The 20,946-nt window shown below is 39.7% G+C and overlaps 3 protein-coding genes across 3 annotated transcripts in view; 1 reads left to right on the top strand and 2 right to left on the bottom strand.

Moving 5' to 3' along the window:
- Positions 1-14: 14 nt before the first annotated feature.
- Positions 15-7,051, bottom strand: LOC111654824 (cleavage and polyadenylation specificity factor subunit 7-like). The gene is made up of 8 exons (XM_023405979.2): positions 6,321-7,051; positions 5,252-5,455; positions 3,808-3,911; positions 2,992-3,137; positions 2,551-2,893; positions 2,311-2,414; positions 1,715-1,859; positions 15-1,581 (listed from the first exon to the last, which is right to left on the bottom strand). The coding sequence occupies exons 1-8, from the start codon at positions 6,402-6,404 to the stop codon at positions 1,341-1,343; spliced, it is 1,371 nt and encodes a 456-aa protein (XP_023261747.1). The 5' UTR covers positions 6,405-7,051; the 3' UTR covers positions 15-1,340.
- A 22-nt stretch (positions 7,052-7,073) lies between these two features.
- Positions 7,074-10,097, top strand: sdhaf2 (succinate dehydrogenase complex assembly factor 2). The gene is made up of 4 exons (XM_023405981.2): positions 7,074-7,235; positions 7,909-8,132; positions 8,537-8,646; positions 9,488-10,097. The coding sequence occupies exons 1-4, from the start codon at positions 7,209-7,211 to the stop codon at positions 9,616-9,618; spliced, it is 492 nt and encodes a 163-aa protein (XP_023261749.1). The 5' UTR covers positions 7,074-7,208; the 3' UTR covers positions 9,619-10,097.
- Positions 10,098-13,456: 3,359 nt separating this feature from the next.
- Positions 13,457-20,946, bottom strand: part of syt7b (synaptotagmin VIIb) — a 92,170-nt gene continuing 84,680 nt past the window's right edge. Inside the window, exons 9-13 of the mRNA XM_087173908.1 lie at positions 20,447-20,714; positions 20,134-20,303; positions 19,677-19,791; positions 19,269-19,468; positions 13,457-17,048 (exon numbers count right to left, since the gene is read on the bottom strand). Of these exons, the coding sequence (XP_087030034.1) occupies positions 16,944-17,048; positions 19,269-19,468; positions 19,677-19,791; positions 20,134-20,303; positions 20,447-20,714 (858 nt within the window). The 3' untranslated portion in view covers positions 13,457-16,943. The remainder of the gene's footprint in view (positions 17,049-19,268; positions 19,469-19,676; positions 19,792-20,133; positions 20,304-20,446; positions 20,715-20,946) is intronic.

Here is a 20,946-nt window from a genome sequence, read left to right on the forward strand (position 1 = left end):
TATATAGTCTATGCTATCGAGTTATAGCCACATGAGGTCTTATTCATAGACACATACTAAGAAGATGAAGAAAAATGTGACAATGATGCATTCAGAGTCTGATGACATAATTGGTTGCGGACTTTAAACAGTTAATTGCACAGTAATAACTTTGTACTAAAAATAACTATTTTATTGACCTTCACTTAATGAACTGTAATCTGTCAAAATGGTTTTGGGTGTGTTGAACTAGCACGAGGAACCACAGGCCTGTATGTTTTTTTTTGTTTGTTTTTTTTTTAAAACAATTTATCCAGTACAGCTTAAAACTTAAAATTATTTACATGTGATTTAATATATTTCTGTGTTGGCATAAAGTTTTATTCAATCTCAATTGCAAGATATCTTTAACCACTTTTAAAATTGTTACCAGACAGTCATATTCCACCAATTTCATAATTTTCTACCTCACCATCTTAATAAAATAAAATATGAAGCAAGTTTTGTGTCATGTTTGTTGAAGCTTTTTATGTACATAAAACCTTTGATTAATCAGGCAGTCTCACTGAGAGTAAGATCTGTGTTGTAAGGGACACCTGAGTACAGCAGAGGAAACAGAACAGAGATAAGACAATAAAACAGCCAGTCACACAAGCACATACAAACAGCACCAGAAGCACACACATCACACTCATCACTTAAAAGGTCCAAAAGTTTAAATGCATCTTATTGGTTGAGACTTGCAAGTTTTAAAGTTCTTTATATTTAAATTATGCAAATTACTGGAGGTGAGTTTGCTCAAGTTCAGTATTTACTGGTGGAGTATCAAAAGTTGAAATCTGGTCTGAACAGTAATTTTAAATTTGAGAAGAGATTTGATAGACAGCTTTAGTATAAAAATGAAACAAAATTATGGTGTTTTTGACACTGAGCAATAAGCTGTTATTTCACTGAAGGCCATAGGGCTACCCAGTGTATAACTGGAGTCCAGAGAGTTGAAGGTCGTGACCTTTGCTTAGATACAACATCTGTAGGTAGTGGAGTTCCTCAACAAGTGTTATTACTGTCTTCAATTGTACTATTTTGTTTATTATTGGGGTCACTAAGCATGCAAGCTAAGTATGTTGTATGAGAGACACTAACCAACACCACTGATACTAAACTCATGTCAAATTTTGGTAATTTTGGGTAGTCTCTTCTGGTGTAGTCATGCTGTACTTCAAAACACAGAAGCTCAATATCATGTAATAAGAAACACAGCTGTGGAACTGATAGAAAACACATGGCAAATAATAAAAAAAGGTCTGATGGATGAAAAAGTAAAGTAATTATATAAATCAAGTAGAGGGAAGCTTACCAAGTCAGCGGTATCGGTCTCTGTGATCTCTGTGCCTTTCCCTTTCCCGTTCTCGTTCCCTTTCCCGTTCCCGCGGGCGCTCCATGTCTCTCTCTCCACTCCAGGAACGATCTCTGTGTCTACGAGACATTCCCACACCTTCCCAATCAGAGGAATCTTCTTGGTCCCGTTCTCTGTCACGCTCTCGCTCCCTGTCACGACCCCTGTCGCGGTCTCTTTCTTTGTCCCCAGAACGACTGCTACTCCTGAAAGGAAATTAGCATTTGTGTGATCTAGACTGATAAGAAAGCTAATGATAGTTCCATCCCCAGCTTCATTTTTCTGTATAAACAACAAAATGCATCACGTGTTAGAGCTCTGAGGCACAATTTTACACACCTGTAGCCATAGTTGCCCTGGATAGAGACTAAACAGTCTTTGAGTGAGGTGACCAGGGCTTGACAGCGTTCATCTCCATACACTCTGGACTGCTTAATGATGGCAATGGCAGTTAATAGAGTCTCCATGGCCACCCGCAAGTCTCCTGCAATAGCAATTGAAGAGATTACATATGAGTGACATTTGCTTTTAAGTAGTTAAGCACTTAAAAGCTTCTAGGGTTACAGGTAATACAAAGTCATAAAAAATAGATCACATTTACACCCACATACAGTAAAGTCAAGCAAAAACTTCAACTTGTCTGAATGTAATGTTTTATCATAAATACAAAATAAAGATAAAAATGTAAAAGAAAAAGTCTGCTTTGTCATTACAAATTAACTGTGTTTAAAGAACTTTATCTATAATCAACAAAATACCAAAAAAAAAATCTCTTTACCATCCAATTCCATTGTGAGAGGGGTGGGGAACAGCTTTTTATTTAGATTTTTGTCATATGGCCACCAGTCATAAGTAAAAACCAGTCCTTTCACCACATGGCTCATTAAGCCCTGTGTTTTTTCTTCCACTTCCCAGAACCTGTACTATATACTTACCAGCTGTTGCTCCAGATACAGCCTTGGATATGGCACTGCTGGCAACAGCTCTATTTCTGTTCATTAGCTCTTCAAAATCTCCACCTGTACTTTGAGATGTGTGTCTGAAAAATACACAGACAGTTGTCATACTAGCTGGCTATTATGTCATTACTTAACCACAAGTTATTGTTAACATAACTATTGCCATATTACTGCTTATGGTTTACAATACGTATAAATTTAAAACAGTGCTCTCACTTTTGTTGGCTGTAAGCTTTGCTGCTGTGTCCATCTGGTGCCGGGGAGAAGAACGCTGGATTTATATGTAGACTAGGAGTTGGTTGGCTACAAACATGGACTGGATGAGGAGGGAATAAAGGGGGCGGCAGGGGCGGAGGGATGTTTGCAGGCATATGTGGGAAAGGTGGGGGTGGCTGACCAAGGAAAGGGCTGGGTAATGAGGGAAACCTGTTTGCAAGTGAACGTGATGGAAAAAGTGGAGGTATAGGGGGAGGGCTGGGCTCCTGTGATAATAATGAGGGAATCTTATCCGAAGAATCTGAGTCCTTGGAATCTTTGGAAGTAACACGTAAGGGTATACCTGTGGAGAATAAATTGTTTTAGTCAATGATGACAGTCATAAATTATATTAAAAAATGCCAATAAATTCAATAGTTCTTAAGAATTCAATGCTCTTACGTTTATTTGCAACTTCCTCAAACACAGTGAGGTTCTGGCGAGTAGCAAAGCGACAGTCAATCCTTTCCCCATTGAGTTCACATTGGGGTATTTTTTCCAACAATAGTTTTAATGACTCTTCTGAGGTCACCACCACTTCTGCATAGCTGTATTACGGAGTAGAAGAAACAACACACGTATGGCTACCACAGAAAATACTTTTAGGATTTTTGGCCGGACCGCAACAGCAGGACAAGCCCTATGATAGCAAATGTTCCTGAGTGAGTGAGTGATTATAGTTGAGTTTCCCCATTGGCCGTTTATAAAAGCAGTTTCTATTATGGGGGGCATTTACAGCCTACAATGTTGCCAACTTAGCGCATTTGTTGCTAGATTTATATAACTTTTTTTTTTTCAAACAGGACTAGGTATAAACCTAGTATGTAGCTGGAACGTGTATAGATGCCAACCGTGTGCTTAGGGCTACGTCTCTTGTTACAGGAAGTCACCTTGCCGCTCTGGTTTCCCGCTGCTCAGGAGCTGCGAGGAAATGGAGTAGCGCTTCGAATTCACTAATCCTCGGCTCCATTAGGGCAAATAAACTACTTACATTACTTCATTACATGTGCCATTATTACTAAATGAGGCAGAGGAAAGAGAGAGCACGAGAGTAGGAGGGAGAGAGAGAATCCTTCGATAACTGCTAAGCTAAAGAAACTAACAGATCTGAATAGCATGTTAACAACAGAAACTATATGTGACCCAGTCATACACTAGGTTTTGACCTAGTCTGATTTTTATCTATATTTTATAAACACTAGATGTGCAACCACTCACCCTCTTGACTGACCATTAACTCTGTTCTCAGCGAATTTGATTTCTTTGACATCCTTCACACCCAACGTTTGGACCATGCACATGAGGTCCTTGTCAGATGTCCACTGCAAGTATTTGCAGGTTTGGGAAGAGAGGATGAGAAAATAACAGGAGGGTAAACAGTTACTTTTGATCCTGATGAATAGTAAGACTGTTGCAGAAGCAGAAATTGAGTTGATTGACATAATGTGACTCATGAGGTACTGGGTCAAACCTTTTGTGTTTATGATGATATATTTTGAAAACTTAGAATACTCACTGTCATTAAAACAGGTATCTCGATGTATTTGCTTAACTTGAGACATGCCCCTGAATGAGCATGGGTTTTATTTTTGCATCACTTCCCTTTTTTAAGGGAGTTCATCAACACAAGCAAAAGCAAAAATCCACTGGAGATCTTTTGTGAAGTACAGGATGTTTGGCCATTATAATAAATAGTGTTAAAAATCCCCTTGAAATTACAGCGTTTTGAGCTGATGAAGAGACAAACCCTTTCATAAAACAGGAATTTTAAAGGGAGCATCAAACAATCTTGTGAGTCCTTGGAGTGCAAAAACCAGTTACAGTTTTTTTTTTTTAATTTATTTGGAATCAATACGTGGACAAGACAGATGTGTTTTGTACACTGGTAAATCTTAACACAACTGAAGACCAAGTATATGCATACTGTATGTATTCAAAAAAGTGCCTTCTGAGGCTACATCTCACTCCAGCCAACACACACCTGTCCTATTCATACTCCTCACCTCTAGAGTGGAAGTGGACTTTTAAAATCACTCTGGCCATAAATGAATGGCTTTTCTTGTACCGAGGTATTGCACACATACTATCACCTCTTTTCAGTTTCAAAGTTACAACAGAAACTGAACAATATAAGCTGAAATTTAAAGCAGCACTGTTATATTAGACTGAATTCATTTTAGCTAGGTGTACCAAATGAACTGACAACTGAATGTATGTTGCCTCTTCTGCTCATCAGAGAGGGTGTATGGCGTAAAGAGGTGCAAAGAGGTGCACATTTGAACACATTCGAAATGATGAATGAAAAATTTATGTGTTGTGAAAACTGACAACATACTACAACAATACCAACTGTATAGTCTGGTAGATTGTTTTATTTGACTTGGCATTATATTTTAGTTTCTGAAATGAGACAACTACATAGAAATGGAAATTGTGAAGTGAAAATAAATGCTTTTTCTTCCTTTTGTTAAGTCCATCTGCTTATACCGTATCTCAGTACTGCTCATTTAAGTTTTCATAATAGGAGATATGGGAACTTATTTCTCTATATTGTTTAATGTAGATAGTGTACAACAAGCCCATATGGACAAAACAACTGAAACAGCACTGGACAATACAATAAAAATGTAATCAACATTAACGCAGAGTGAGCTTTACTCACCCACGGGAAATTTCCAATATATAATGACAGTTTCCTCAGTGAATTTCCTCCTTTCTGGGTTTTCACTGCTGTTGATTTAGATTCCTCTTTAACTTGTGTCTCCTTAAGAGGGGGCACTTGAGTAGTAACTTTCTTCTCCTGATCAACTGAGCCAGTCAGGACAGCATCAAAAAGTTCATTTGCTTCAGCAATTCTGCTCAAATCCTGTGCAGGATAGAAAATAACAAAGTCATCTTACATGTTGTCATCCTGTGTATCTCAATGTGCAGAGCATCAATGAACAAAACACTACAACAAGAAATGTAAATCCTAGGGGCCAGCTGCATGGAGTGTGGACCGAGTTTTTGTTGAAACTGAATGTTGAATCAACCGTATGATCACTTTAGAGGCTGAAGTTTGTGTTGCTTTTGAACTGTGTTGTGCTGACAGGTGTTCCTTTTACTATTACCATCCCATTCAAATTGACGCGGGCAGGCTAAATAGTAGACACCTCTTTGTATAATGTAATACAGTTCATCAGCACCACAAACTATATCCTTTAAAATCATCATATGATTGAATCAACACCTCTCTAACACCGTTTCAACAAAACTTTAACTTTATGACTTCCATGAAGGCGGGACTTAACTTATCGCCTGCCTCTTGTATTAGACTGCATTCAGTTCAGCTAGGTGTTCCTAATAAACTGATAACTGGGTGTATGAGAGTACAACTTTAAATGAAGATGGGCTCCAGTGTATTTTACCTGCGGGTATGAATGCCTGAGTAAGGAGACGTAGTCTGCCTTTTTGTTTAGGTTACAAATACTTTCTAACTCTGTGTCCAATGTAAAGGGTTGTTGGTGCAGATGCATCTTAACTCTCTCTAAATAAAGATGAGGAAAATAAAATGCCCCCAAACACACACACACAAAAGACAAACTCTAAACAGCATCTGAGATCAGTTCACACAAGTATTGAATGAAAAGGTGGATTTAAACTCGACCATAGCGAGGTCCACACTGCTGTGCTGCTCTCTAAATGTTCTTAGTGCATTTTGCTGCGATGAAAAATATGAACATTAGACTCACCTCCTCGTTTTGATTCAAATCACTGTAGACATCTATGAAATCCTTGGAAGTGCTTGGTCCGGCTGCGGCTCCTGCAGCAGCCATCCCGTGGGCCTAAGAGATGATCTGTCTGATGGCACTGCCGCTTGTTTAGTGTTTTGTTTTATTTGCTTTCAGAGTAGTTCTCACATGCACCTTGGCTGCAAATTATCCGTGCATACCGACAACAGGTGCACCGTCAACATTCAGTAATTGTTGTCAACGTTACGCCTCTCTACCGTTTCTAGCATTCTAACAGTTAGCTAACGCTGCGCTCGTCCGTAAACATAAGTTTAAAAAAAACAATATGACGACAAACCGAGAATACGACAAGCGCATATAAGAAATTATATTTTTAATGAAAACTTTGAAAAAACATGCACAGTACTTCATGTATGAGTGCATACAAAAGAAGTTTCTGACTAGTGGGGGTTCGCTCTCTGAACAGCTAATGCTAATGTTGCTAGTGAACATTTAAGTGTGTCAGGGCGATTGAACCGGTTGACAACAACATAATTATTTGGTTCCTATCACCAAGCCCCTTCAAATGCTGACGGCACGAGGGGTGGATTTAATCGTTATACTGATAATGTTAGACAAATTAAAATACACCAATAAAGGAATGGCCTTTAAGTATACTTCATTTACGCCAATTATGTCCTCCCCCTAGCTAAACATTACTGATACCTTAGCAATATGGCGAGATGTGTGCGCAGCCTCCAGTCGTCCCCTCGTTAGTTTCCCCTGACGTGCAAGCTGCTTGTGTAATTTCTCTGTTGTGTGTCTGACATTCAGACATTGGTAACAATTTTCACAGAGGAGGATCAGTTCATCCACTTGTCTCTACGTGGCAGAAAAAGAAGCGTTAAAATGCTGTCGTCTTTCGTTGCGAAGAGAGTGAGTTATCGAGTAAACGTTACATTTATTTGTACATTTGTTGGTTGAAGTTTGGGTGCTGAAGCCGCCGTAACTGTAGAGCTCGTCGAGGACTTTTAGGACGTTAAATTATATGATGTGATCTGTTAAACATTAATACGATTCCGCAACTATATATTTCTGTTGAAAACAGCCATTCTTCTGTTCAGTCTTTTGATGTTCTAGAGTTACACATTATGAGCCCAGAAGCAGACAGCGCGTGCTGCTGCAGGACAGTTGTACAACAGTGCAGCGTGTGATAGATATTATGCAATTCCCCCTGCCTCTCTCCTTCATGACTGACTATTGATTTGAATATTAGTCTTCTAATTAAACTTTCAGTTTTTTTTTATCGAATGGAAAACACTTTGACCGCATTAACTAAAGGAAGAAACAAATAGTTAGAGTTGCATTTGATTGCTATGGCTGCTGTTACATTGACATAGTTTCTGATATAATATCTGAATAAGCACCAGAGACATTTTTAGGCAAAAAAACCCAAAACAATCTGATGTGAGAACAAAGGGAGAGCACTGCATTTTTCAGCAGATTTTAAACAGATTGCACAGTGAAGGGCTTGACTTGTCACATGTGCTGGGTGTTATAGACCATGGCACAGGTATTTGTTCCAACGTGTGTTTTTGTTGCCTGTCAGCTGGTGACAGGGTTGTGCCAGGCAGCAAGGAGACCAGCAGCTGCAGGGCTGGTATCATCTCGTGGTTACCGTGGAGACGCGCCAGATGACACCAGGGGTGACCTGATTGAGATCCCTTTGCCACCTTGGGAGGAGAAGCCCGGAGAGCCCATTGACATCAAGAGGCGCCGACTTGTCTATGAGAGTCGCAAGAGGGGCATGTTGGAGAACTGCATATTGCTGAGGTTGGTAAACTGTGCTGTTTTTGTCCCATCCCTCTGTCATGTAGCCATACTGGAGATTCCTGTGGTCACTTCAATTGTTCCTACTATCCATACTGAATGCAAAGATATTCCCTCTTAGAGCAATTTCTGTTTAAGTGGTGGTTGCAATCACTTAAGTGGTTCATTTATATTCATCATTTATATAATTATAAGTTCAGCTGCAAAAATATTTTAGCGCAGGTGTACAAGTTATAAGCTTGACCAGCATTTAAGGTTCTTGTAGAAGGTTTTTACATCCTGCTGCACTCTGTAATTTAAGTTCCTAGTGTGGAGTCCATTCAGCTGCTCAGATAATTACCAGCAACTATGACTTTCCATTTCAAGAAAAGGCTCAGACTCAAATGTATTCTCCACCTCTCTTGTAGCCTATTTGCAAAGCGATACCTGAACACAATGAATGAGAACCAGCTGCAGCAGTATGACAGACTGATCAATGAACCAAGCAATGACTGGGACATCTACTACTGGGCAACAGGTGAGCGAACTGTGCTGCGTCTTTTACGATATTGCCTGTACAGTCTCATGCAGTTTAGCACACATAATACATTAAAGCAGTGAGATGGCAACTGATAGACTCTCGTCAAGAGACATATCAAACACTGATGGGAATTTTAGATACTCACACTGCAAAGCATTTGAATATTTCATGACACAAAACATTTCAGCTTTGCAATATTAATGCTTATAAAAAGTACAAATAACAAATGTTTGCTTTGAGTTGTTGTTTTGTGTTAACAGCACACACAGTAAATCAGATACTCATTTTAAATTCCATCTCTAACGCCATAAAATTCAGAAAACTCCATTGGGCATAATATTTTTATATGATATTATATATTCTTTTCTGGCAAACATTCATGACTGGACTTCACCCTGGGAGCTCATTCGCTGTACCTAGACAACTTACCAATTTATTCTTCTAGTGTTCTCTAAATTTGATTCAGTTAGGGTTGTTTCATTGTGCATAACAGCTGAAAAACAAAATCAGTGTGACAACAGCACTCCGGAAAAAAACAAAACTTTTGCAGACAGTCTTGACTTTACTGAAACAAATAATTACCACGCTATTACTGTGTGCATTTTACTTCTTATAATCAGCAGCAAAATATCGTCATGTCTGAGTCAGCCTACCAAGGTGATGTTAGAAGGGCTCCCCTCTGCGTGCTCATTGTTCCTCAGCTATCTGTCTCATGATTAATCCTCTTGCATCAAATAAGAATCTATAATCTCAATACGCTTTACCCTCCCAATTAAGATTTTGAAGAAGATAATTTATGAACTGAAAATAATTACACTTGATCTCTTTTTGCTTACAGAAGCTCAGCCCACCCCTGAGGTTTACCAGGGAGAGGTCATGGATATGCTGAAGGAGTTCACAAAGAACCGCAACCATGAACAGAGGTTGGACGCTCCCAGCCTGGAGTACCTGGAAAAGGAAAGCCAGTGAGGTGCACGGTCCTCTGGACCTTCTCAGAGACTCATTTATGGTGGGGCACTGAGTGAATATCAGTATCCCTCCAGATCCTCCGGAAGTCTGCTGTGTTTCTCTTGCTACACACGGCAAATTGTACAAAATATTGTGGGGTGCAAAATATTTGGAACACTTTACAATCTCTTACTGTCCACCTGATTCGGTGAAATATCAGCTAGAGCAGTTGGTCATTAAAGGGAGAGGAAGATTAGTGGAAAATTCAAGGGAAGTTTGTGGATCAGAAAAAGACTGATGCACCACGATGTTAGGAATGTGTTATGAATATTTTGCAGTAATTGTTTTGTGATTTAAGACTGTAATTTACAACTGCTCAATGTGTGAGCTGCATTCTGGATAAGCCAGCGTTCATTAATGGATACAAGCTGATCTGTAAAATGATTTCACTGTGCCTATTACAGACATTATGGGTTATTTAATAAATGTTGATCCTCTTATGTTTCTTGCTTATGTTGTTTCTTTCTGACAGTTATCTTTTACCACAGGATTGGACCACATGACTGGAGGGTAACATGTTTGACAGTGTGAACCGTATATGTTACATAACACCAGTTGTGTTGCCAGCAGTGTCTGTTAGTGGACACCAGATGGCAGCAGATTACTTTAATTTCAGTGACTCAAATTGAAGCACATGCTTACCTCTCTATGGCAAATGGGTCGCCTGTAATCTACATATATTTCACATAGTTTATTTTTTATTGGGGATACAATATGAAAATATCAGTCCGCAGCGACCATATTTTATTTGACTGGCCATCTGCTGAGAACCTTTCTATGCAGAGAGTTAGAGATGATGAAAACTGAGGTGACGGCTGTGTGCAAGCAGTGTTTTTTTTTTTTTAATATAGACAAAGTATCACAGAAATTTTCTGTCAAGCCAAGGGTCCAAATAAACTACATACAGTCTCACTCACAGCCATTCAAGATTGTACTGTTTTTCTCAGCAACACTGGATCAGTGTGTGTGTTGATTATAGGGAAGATGTCTTGCCTGGCTGTGTATCATGTCGGTTCAGTGGAACCTTGTACTGAGAGCAGAAAGGGAAATGCCCTCTGGCCTGGAGATGTGCACTGAATCTCAAAACAGCTTGTGTACGCCCACTGAATTATAATGAACACACGATATACCATCGAGGTGTTACAAAAACAAGGACCGAGACAAATGGGGACGTGTATGTTCTTTCTCGTCACTTTGAATGGAAAATATGTTGAGTAAGAATCCCAGCTTTCAATTTTTATGTTGTCAGCTTGTCCTAAAATAGACTGTGGTGATGTCACAAGGGTTCCCCTCTGTGTGCGCTTTGCTCCTCCGCCATCTGTCTCACCAAATATCTTAATCGGTGGTGGAAAGTAACTAAGTGCATTCACGCAAGTACAATTTTGAGGTGTTTGTACTTTGCTTGAGTGTTTCCATTGTCTTTCATTTTTCTCGACAAATATCGTGCTTTTATTATACATATACTTTTTACATTACATTTTATGACAGCTGTAGCTAGTTAATTTTAAGTTAAGTAAGATTTTACATGAAAACAAACATATAAAATGCAAAAGCAGTGTCCAGTTGGAGCCATTATGCAGATGGTGTCAAAAATGTTTCTCTTACTCCATCCAATATTTCACAAAAAAGCAAATATTAAAGGTGAGTCTAAAAGCTGAATTCAAACACGTAGTAGAATTTATTTTTTCTCTCTCTCCTCTCCCACTAATCATCTCACACCCCCTTCAGATTTCTCTTGTTTACCCTGTGGAGGGGCCCTGATCCCTAGACTGGGCACAACTGGACTAAAATACTGAAATGTGTACGACGTATTAGCAACCAGATCCACCTCAGTCAGCTACGTTAAAATACTGCTTACATATTGATGCATCCATTTTAACTATCTAATAATAATGTGTATAATGATGTAATATATAATAATACCAATCAGTCTCTGCGGCCACTTTTTGCAGAATGAGTAAATTTGATTATTTACGTACATTTTGCTGCTAATATTTCTGCACAGTGTTTTTACTTTTTTTTTAAACTAATAAGTAAAGGATCTGAATATTTCTTCCACCTCCAATCTTACTTCAGAAAATAAAATGAGAATTTAGAAGGTTTAAAATTGAATCAAATTCTACCACCTAGTTATGCCTGTGTAAATATCCTGCACGGTGTACTACATTTTATTTGACAGTAGTTGAGTGTGGACCATTGCTAACTTTAACAATTCCAGCAAAAAAAAAGAAAAGAAAAGAAAAAAAGAAAGATTGCCACCTGTGGATCCCACGTGCTGGGGAAGCACAATTCACGGCATTATTGCGCTGAGGCCTGTTTAAAGTGTGTATTCATCAGTTGCCTACGCACACCCACTGAGCCTATCTGTAGCCCAGCGCTCCTGTCATCCTCCACTGCTGCTTCCTGTGTCGTGACAGTTCTCTGTTTTATCCACAGCCCTGCCGTCACCCTCTGCTCCCCTGGAATTTCAATCTCATGTTCTCATGTTTCCTCTCTCCTCCACCACCAGCAGCATCCCTCTAGCCTTCATCTTGTCTTCCCATGTCTGCTAGAGAGTTGTGATCAGAGGAGCGAAAAGGGAAGCTGCTCTTGAGAAAGGAAGGTTGCCAGGTTTAACGTTGTGGATGGAAGTGTTAGATGAGTTGCTAAATTATACATGTACCTTTCTCAACATTACATGCACTCACAGTTTTTCTCTTAGATGTTATCTTGTGTTGAAGATGCAGTGAAGCGCAATGTGTAGGAGGCAGAACGGGCAATTTCCTTAACTCAAATCTAAAGATCCATATTAATTATACGTTAAAATTTAAGTCCTATCTCTGCCTGAGAGAAGAAAATAGAAAGCAAATGTGGTGGTGTATTTCCAGCTGTGACTTTGCAATTAAACCGCTGCAAAACAAATTGATGATATCAACACCCAAAATCAGACTGAACCGGGATTGACAGTGAGTTAGCAGCAAGTCTCTGTGAAATTAGTTACTTCACTGAAAACTGCACCTAAATGAATCTATCTGTAAAGGTGTTCAGTACAGTTTTTAGTTGCTTCAATATTTCCTTTTAAGTTGCCGTGTACTTCTACAAGGCAACATCTCTTCTACATTTCAAATATTGCGATATGTTTTTACTCTACATTTATTTGACAGCTATCATTTCAGGGTAGAATTTTATAACAAAAACATAAGTTTAGAAACATCATGTATTATTGAAGATTAGTTTCCTTGTTGGCTTGTGACCCCTGACAACCCTCCTTCCTGGTTGCAGCTGTTAGGAGATCCACTAAAGAGTGATTTCTCCTCAAAAATTCTCAGATGTTTTTTTTTTTTTTTCAATAATTTTTGAAAGTAAAAAGGATAAAATAATTATTTCACAAAAAAGTCTAAAAAATGTATACGATTTGAATTTGAATACAGATGTATAGAAGAAGCTCATTTCTTTTTCTTCTTTCCTACTTGATTAATCATATCAGAACCTCTCAGATTCATCTTGTGGCCCTTAAGAGGGGCCCCAGCCCGTGCTGTGAATCACTGATACCTGGATGTATACTATACCTAGAGTGGTTACAACTACAGTATCTCCACCTCAGGCTACAACAGTACTTTAACAAGAATTTTAAACGCAGGACTTGTAATGGGACATTTTTACATTAATATAAAGTACTTGTACTTAAAATAAAGGATGTGAATTCTCCACTGCAGAACAACTCTTGAATAAACCTTTTTGTGTTAATACATGTTTGACCTTAAAAACTGCTGAAAACAAGCTTCTGAAAAATTCATAACAATACCAGACCAGAAGTATCTTTGTTTTATATACACATTTATATTTTTATATACACTGTACAGATTTCAAAAAAATAAATGGTTGATATTTAACATTGTGCACCCCACGGATGTGTGACTACAAAGAGAAAAGAGAGTGAAAGAGGGGGCTGAGTGATACCAAGTACAGACAGATATCAACAACCCCAGTAAATACCGATGATTTTTTTTTCTTTCTTTTTTCATACAGGACACTTCACATCATTTGTACAGTATATAAATTAAAATGTTGCTGGTTAACCTCTCTTTGTCTCAAGCAGAATGCCCTAAATCAGAAATGCGAGCTTGTCGGCTAAAATTGACCAGTGTGTGGTATTAGGCCAGCGAGGAGTGGAGAAAGACGATTCTAGCTCCATTTCTTAAAACTAAAACATACCAAACCCTGACTGACATTTAACCAATATTTAAGTTGCATTGCTTGAAGTGACTTTTACTAAGCCTTTGGAATGTAACGCTTTGTCAGCAGCTTTCAAAATAATGCCTTGTTTAACACACAGGGCCATCAGGACAGACAGATGACGGTGTTCCTGGTTATTTTGGGATGCTCCGATGCTCTGCTCTGACCTGAGATGTAGCTAACAGTGATGCAGAGAGGTGATGATTATCTCCTGTCTCACCTTTTTTTCCTCCCCCCTCACTGACACTTGGAGAGGGAGCGCATATGGTGAAGAGCAAGGCGTGGCGGGGTTCATAAGGCACACACAGAACACTTTGTGCCAGAAAGCATGTGTGCACAACGGGGGTGTTTAAGGGGGAACGTCAGCTGTGATGTTAGGGAGCCACCCTTCATATTTTTTGGCCTTGGCGAATCAGGTCGGACCAGATAGGAATGACAGAAAGGACAAAATGTCGGTAGCTGCTTCTGTCTGAACTCAAAATCTGGTGTATGGTGGTGAAAGGAAACAGGTTTTATCTCGGGTGGCGTAAAGCTGGTTTGTGACCTTTTTCGTTTGACCTTCACTCGGAGCTCATGTATAACAGATTTTTCCTCCTCCCAAACCAAACGTCCTCCTGAACCACACATGAGGACAATGACCCTGCTATGAAGAGAGGTTTGTTCCAGCATTGTCGTCAACAAGTGCAGTGATTCTCAAAGAAGTGACAACCTTTAAAAAAACATATTTCTTTGTACATCTGGATTGTTTCATACAGAATAAAAACGGTAAACAATGTTGTTTTGTATTAAACTGGCAAAATAGAACTCAGTGCAGATATACACACAAAGGGACTCACAGTAAACACAATCACACAAACTGAAGTTCAAATATTGACACTCACCCACAGTGCAAACACACACACACACACACACACACACACACACACACACACACACACACACACACACATCCAGTAGACAAAAACGAACAGTGGAATGTAGAAAGACTTTTCCCCCCCAGATATTATTACTCTGATTTGTTTCCATTCATCCTCTGAACATGTGTCCATATGGGACTTGGGGGAGGTCACATTCAGGCAGTGAAGCTAACAACTGGAAGACTGACCTGTATTTAACTCAAAACCACCAAGACTACACAAAATCAGGTCTAACATCGTCCTTTGACTCTTAGTTCTCTGTAACAATGAAAAAGAAAGAAGGGTTCTGTCATGCTTGTTCCTGTTCTAGGTTTAATGCACAGATTAATGCAGCTGACACATTGTGAAATGGGTGACAAGGGACAGTACTTTAGACTGAGTGACTTATTTCATCTACATCTGATTTTTCAACATACTACCATCTTAACAAAGTTGTTTACTGCCTGCATTCATAAATCTTCAATTCAATTCACAAAAAAACTGAGTGTTCATTCTTAACATTGGAATGAGTCGTCCAAAAAAAAAAATCTTAACTCAAGGGACTTTGTTTAGCTTTTTCCTTTTGACTGCAGTCTGCACAAATAATAAAATAAAAAAATACACTGGTTACTCAGGTTAGATGTTGTTTTCAACCACTGAATATGTGGGGTTTGTGGATTGTTCCTGGAAAGGCAAGATGCTGCTGAATTTTTCAACAGCCATTTCCAATGCAGTGAGCACCACAATTAAATCCTTGTGATCTCCTCTGTATTCAGGGGTGGCAGCAGTGATTTCAGAGGCTCAAACCCACGACATATACACATCTGTCTGGTTTGATACCACATAAAACCATAAGTCTATAGTTTTTGGTGGACTGACTCTTTCACCTTCGTGACCTCCCCACATCTTCAGCTCATCTCAACACACAAACAATACCTTATTTTCACCTTCATTATCAAGGGACAATGCTATTTTCAACAATATATTTAATTTAGCTGTGCAAGTCCAAAATACTCCCTCTGTCACACACACAAACACTAACACACATGCACACGCCCATTAACCTACACTTCCACTCTTGTGGAAGCTGGCTTTTTAAGCTTTTTGCTTATTTTCTGTCTGGAAGAACAGGTTGATTCTTTAAGTTCTTTTGAAAACCAAAAAATAAAACACAACATTAATCACTTTACTCTTTTTTCTGTCCATCAGGATTTCTTTTCCAAGAAAATAGGAAAGAATGTTTTTTTGACACTTGCCCTAATGGGCCGGTGTTTAACGATCATGTTCATATCTTTTTTCTTTTTTTTTTTTTTGTTGATGTTGAAGAACTTCATTTGGGGTTACACCACATCACCCACAGCACGCACAGACGACAAAGGTTTCCAGCCAAGGGAGAATTATTACAGTGGTGCCAGAGAAAGAGTGAAAAGTGAAAAAGATCAAACATGACTTGAGTGACAGGGTCCAGTTCCAGTCCAATTCCATTTTAAATACAGGCCATCACTCTTCCGTTGCCTGCGTCGGTTTTCCTGATTTTTTCGGGCATTTTAAAAGCGTGGAGGAATAGTGACAGTAACAGAAGAGGACTTGAACAAAGAGGCGAGGAGCAGAGTGGAAGATTCCTCACTGCAACACCAGATGTGGGTGGTAAATGGGTTGCACAGGTCAGCGCCATTCACACTCAGGTGCATGTTTGAATGCAGCCCATCTTGCTGCCATAGAGGATGGTTGGAAAATCTGTTTGATCCATTTTTGGTTGGTAGTTTGTACTGATGGATGGCAAGAGGTACTGCTCTGACGTTAAACACTGAGAATGGTTGACAAAGTGGAGGAAAGACTAAGGGATATATTGAAAAAAAAAACCAAACAAATCTCAGAAAGAGGGCACAAGGAGGAAGTGAGCAAAGACATCAAAGACATTTTAAGTTCAGACAAAGGGGTGAGAAGAGGTCAGGTGAGAATCAGAGCTTGACAAGGATGAAATTTAAGGATGGTGTCACGAGGACTGAGGGCAGGGGATATCAAAGAGGCCTGAGAACAAAGAGATGACACACAGTTTCTGCAGCCCAAGGCTGCAGTTAGGGAGTAGGGGATATGTGCTGAGGGAAGGGGCTGAGCAGCTGATGCTGAATTCTGGGTGGAGAAACACTGTAGGCAGGTTGGTTGCTGGGTCCCTCAGGCCTTGAGAGCGTGCCACTGGGCCACAGTAGTACGAGGATGACCCATCATGTCTTTCCAGTGCTTTACCTCTGCAGGGCCACTCTTCCATGAAAGATAAATCTGTGAGAAAGAGAGAGTCAGTGTAACTCAGTGTAATATCACACACAGATTGATGTTATTTGTAAAAAAAGCCTTCCCAAAAAACAGAAGGGCATTAAGTAAAAAAAAAAAAAAGCTCTTGAGTCCAGCCTTGCTTTCACCACTAAGCTTGCCAGTCTAATCAGAATTTAACTCAAATCCAGAAAAGAGTCATTACAGGAAGAGATTTCACTTGCTGAAATACTCTGAGAAAGGCTAATGCTGACACTAATGAAGATCAAACACTGAGCGTGTAATTCTCATGTGGAAAAAAACTCCAGATCTGTACACGTCACAGGAAATACCGTTCAAGTTTTCAGTGTCCTACGACCAGTGTCAAGTTAATTAAAGTGTGGTGTACTAGACAACTCATTATCACTGCTGTGTGTAGCCAGATGATATATGCGGTTAGGATGGCAACAAATCACAGCACCTGCAGTTACGGTAGATTTGCATGAATGACAGCGAGTATAGTAGCTCATCTGTGCAGTACATAGCTCAAAAAAGATTCTTACAGTGTCTCAACTGAGCTTTGGGGTCTTTTCAGTATTTTAGACAGAAATTATACATTTATGAGTTATGTTAGAGTTAGAGTTAGCTATTCTGTTCTCACAGTATAAATCTGTACTTGTAGAGAAATGGGTATTTGGTTTAAAATAAACAAAGCAGTCACAATGCACAAGGTCGTAGGACCGGAGCTGGGTTGTGTAGTGTTATATCAGTAATGGCAAAAAATGAATGTGGAGGAAATAACAGAAACTAAGGCAGCGCTTTGTTTTATGGGTCTGTTAATTCCTAATAACTTCCTTAAAGGTTTCCTGAAAACAGCAATGTAATGTGGCCAAATAATAACTGAAGCAGAGACAGTGTTAAATAGCTACACTTCAAATGGATTAATCCAAATTAACTGTTAAGCTAGCGTAGCCTAGGCTATTTTAGTCAGTGCACAGCAGCCCGGCTGAATTTACAAAAATGTGCCTGTGTCTCCAAGCAACCACACAGCTGAGCATATATGAAGGATTAAGTTTCCAGTCACAAATAAATTATGAATGAATACTTATTTGTGTTTTCTTTCAAAGAAATTCATCCTTTGAAGCAAGTAACTAACCAACTGATCTCTACTAAACTCTACTAGCTAAAGTAACTCAGAACTGGTTTCTCTGTGCTTCATAATTAGCACCAAGTTACACTTTTTTATTCCAGGAAACATACGGAGAAATAATTAGGATATTATTAGGAAATAACATTAAAGTTTGGCACATTAATGAAAAAATGCAGTAGTCTTTAATAAACGCTGTTCACTTCAGCCGGCAACAGTGTAGCAAAAACTTAGGTCTCAGTAGTAGTACATCAACGCACATTCAGTAGTTGCCATCTTGAGTTCTTCTCTATACCAAAGATGTTCTGTAACAAAGATGACCCATTACAAGCTGCACCAACGGTAGGAAATAGTATACACGTCCTGTCTCCTCAGTGGGCGTGGTCAGCTTGTGAGAAATGTGACAGTAGCAGTACAGTAGCTAATATTAATAGCCTATTTATTACTTACCTGTCTGCATCCTTTGGAAAAGAAAAGACAGATACAGGAAACTCTATATACTTATGTCTGAATATCATTTATTCTGGCCCCTTGTTCAGTTCCTTATTTTTATTTAATTGTAAAGGCGCTACTTTCTCCACTTGTATATTCCTTTCATTTGATCTTATTTTGACATTTCAATCTGGTTGTTTCTGTGGTTAGGACAGGAGTATTTATCGTCCATGTGTTATGGAAGTGCAGTCGGATTCTCTCTGCACCGCGGTTGTCTTTTCCTAAGTCCTTATGAATTCTCCTTCACATCTTTCCTTGACCTCTTGACATTTTCCATCGAGGTCGAGCAAAAGTGGTTAGGAAAGGAGATTTTGTGACTTTTCGACCACAGCCCAGGTCTGCATGTTCCAGCAGGGGGCAATAGAGACTGGCTCAGTAATCAGCAAGTGATGGTCTGTCACAGAGTCTGAGAAAAACACAGAGAAAGAGAAGAAGAAGAAGAAGAAGAAGAAGAAGAAGAAGTAGAAGAAGAAGAAGAAGAAGAAGAAAAAGAAGAAGAAGAAGAAGAAGAAAAAGAAGAAGAAGAGGAAGAACAACAACAACAACAAGAAGGTGAAGGAGAGGAGGAAGAAGAAGATGAAGTAGAAGAAGAAGAAGAGGGAAGGAGATACCTTTCCAATGACATCATTGCGACTGAGCCTGTCCTTGTCCATGACGGTGATAATTATGGTGGTCTCCCTCAGCACGTGGGCAGGCACATCAAAGGGGAAGGACTCGTTGAAAACAGGGTTCAGACAGCGCTTCATTACCACCGTCTTCTTCTTTTCCACACGCTTGTCCTTGTGCATCAACCACACTTTTACATAAGGGTCTGTGGAATAGGGAAACACGTCTGTTTGTATGCTGTTTACAATACCTCATTCCTGTTCACTGTAATGTAATGCAATGTTAGTTTTTATGCTATCATTAATTTAATGTAATTTTCTAGTAGTGAAACCTTTTCCCATTTTTATTTTGGAACAGCAATGATGCAGAAGGGCAACAGTAAAAGGACACGGGAGATGAAGGAGCATCTATACCAGAAGTGCCTCCAATGTCCATGGCTTTGAGGTTGCGGGCTTTGATGATGCTCACAGTGATGGTGTTGGCTGTGGGGTTGTAGCACAGAGACACCAGCAGATCCCCTCGACTCCCCTAGACAAATCATACACAACAACGGTGAATTATTTACTTTTTCATTCCCCTTTTCACATTGTTCTCCTTTCTCTTGCTTGCTGTGTCTTTCCGTTTTTTCCTCTGGCTGCCTGTGTTCTCGCTGTCTACCTGTCTGGATCTCCATATTCCCCTCTATCTCTTCTCCCACCAGCACGCTGCCACTTTTCCCCTGGGAGCGTCACGGCAGCCAGGAATGACATCACTCGTTACATTCTGTCCCAACGTTTTTTTTCCCTCCTCCCTCTCCTCCCTGTTCCTCTTCTTTCCTCTGCCTCCTTCCCTCCCTCCCTCCCTCCCTCCCTCCCTTTCCTTCTCACTCACACTGCCATCGCTACATGGTTTCAGCTCCTTCCAGAAAGTCTGCATGTTGGCCAGGTCCAGTTTGTTGAGGGGGATGGACACCTCTCCTATGGGGTCATTCCTGCTGAAGCGGTCGTAGTCGAGAACCTGCAGGTATAGAGTCCTCTGGACCACCTTATCATAGGGGAACCCTGAGAAACAAAATGGACAGGAGCACAGTCCCAATAAGTCACAGTGATGCACATAGAAAAGAAACTGCGTAAACATGCCTGCATGTGCTGTGAACATTGTCAAATTTATGTTTAAGGTATTAGGAAAGCCTCCTCCAACAAACCTTCAAACAGGAAGGTCTCGTTCCAGTGGGGGTTTAGATTCTTCCGCTTCACTTTGGTCTCCAGTTTGTGCTTCTTGTCTGGCAGCAGGTAGAGTTTGACAAATGGATCAGAGGTGCCAGAAAAGTCCTTAGCAGGCAAATCCTGGCCCTTGAGAATTTTGACGGTGAGGGTGGAGTCCTGAAAACTGTATCCAACGCTGAACTGAATACGACCCAGCTTCTCACACACTGGACCCTCGTGGTCATCTTCCTCCGAACCTGGAGACAACTAAGAGATACAGGAGAAAGAGGAGACACATGGTATTTCTCTAAATTCATTCTGGGTGGCTGATATATTTCAGCTATATTGTAATGGAAGCATATACAGTATTTGTTGGGTTCATTATTATTACTAGTTCTGTTCTATTTTGAAGCAAGATTTAATATTTTGATGAATCTGGTGTTCGTTTCGAACGTTGTTTGGTACACATGCGGTACTGCAAGTTTTCAGGAGTACCTAT

Source organism: Seriola lalandi, unplaced genomic scaffold (assembly GCF_002814215.2).
Source record: "Seriola lalandi dorsalis isolate HSWRI2012SDOR001 ecotype SW California unplaced genomic scaffold, Sedor1 jcf7180002054291, whole genome shotgun sequence".
Lineage (NCBI taxonomy): Eukaryota > Metazoa > Chordata > Actinopteri > Carangiformes > Carangidae > Seriola > Seriola lalandi.

Coding starts and splice junctions, on each gene's coding strand:
- sdhaf2 (XM_023405981.2), top strand. CDS start 7,209: ATGCTGTCGTCTTTCGTTGCGAAGAGA. Junction 7,236..7,908: donor CGTCTTTCGTTGCGAAGAGA/GTGAGTTATCGA, acceptor GTTGCCTGTCAG/CTGGTGACAGGGTTGTGCCA. Junction 8,133..8,536: donor GAGAACTGCATATTGCTGAG/GTTGGTAAACTG, acceptor CCTCTCTTGTAG/CCTATTTGCAAAGCGATACC.
- LOC111654824 (XM_023405979.2), bottom strand. CDS start 6,404: ATGGCTGCTGCAGGAGCCGCAGCCGGACCAAGCACTTCCAAGGATTTC. Junction 3,912..5,251: donor ATATTGGAAATTTCCCGTGG/GTGAGTAAAGCT, acceptor AAATACTTGCAG/TGGACATCTGACAAGGACCT. Junction 1,582..1,714: donor CAGGGCAACTATGGCTACAG/GTGTGTAAAATT, acceptor ATTTCCTTTCAG/GAGTAGCAGTCGTTCTGGGG.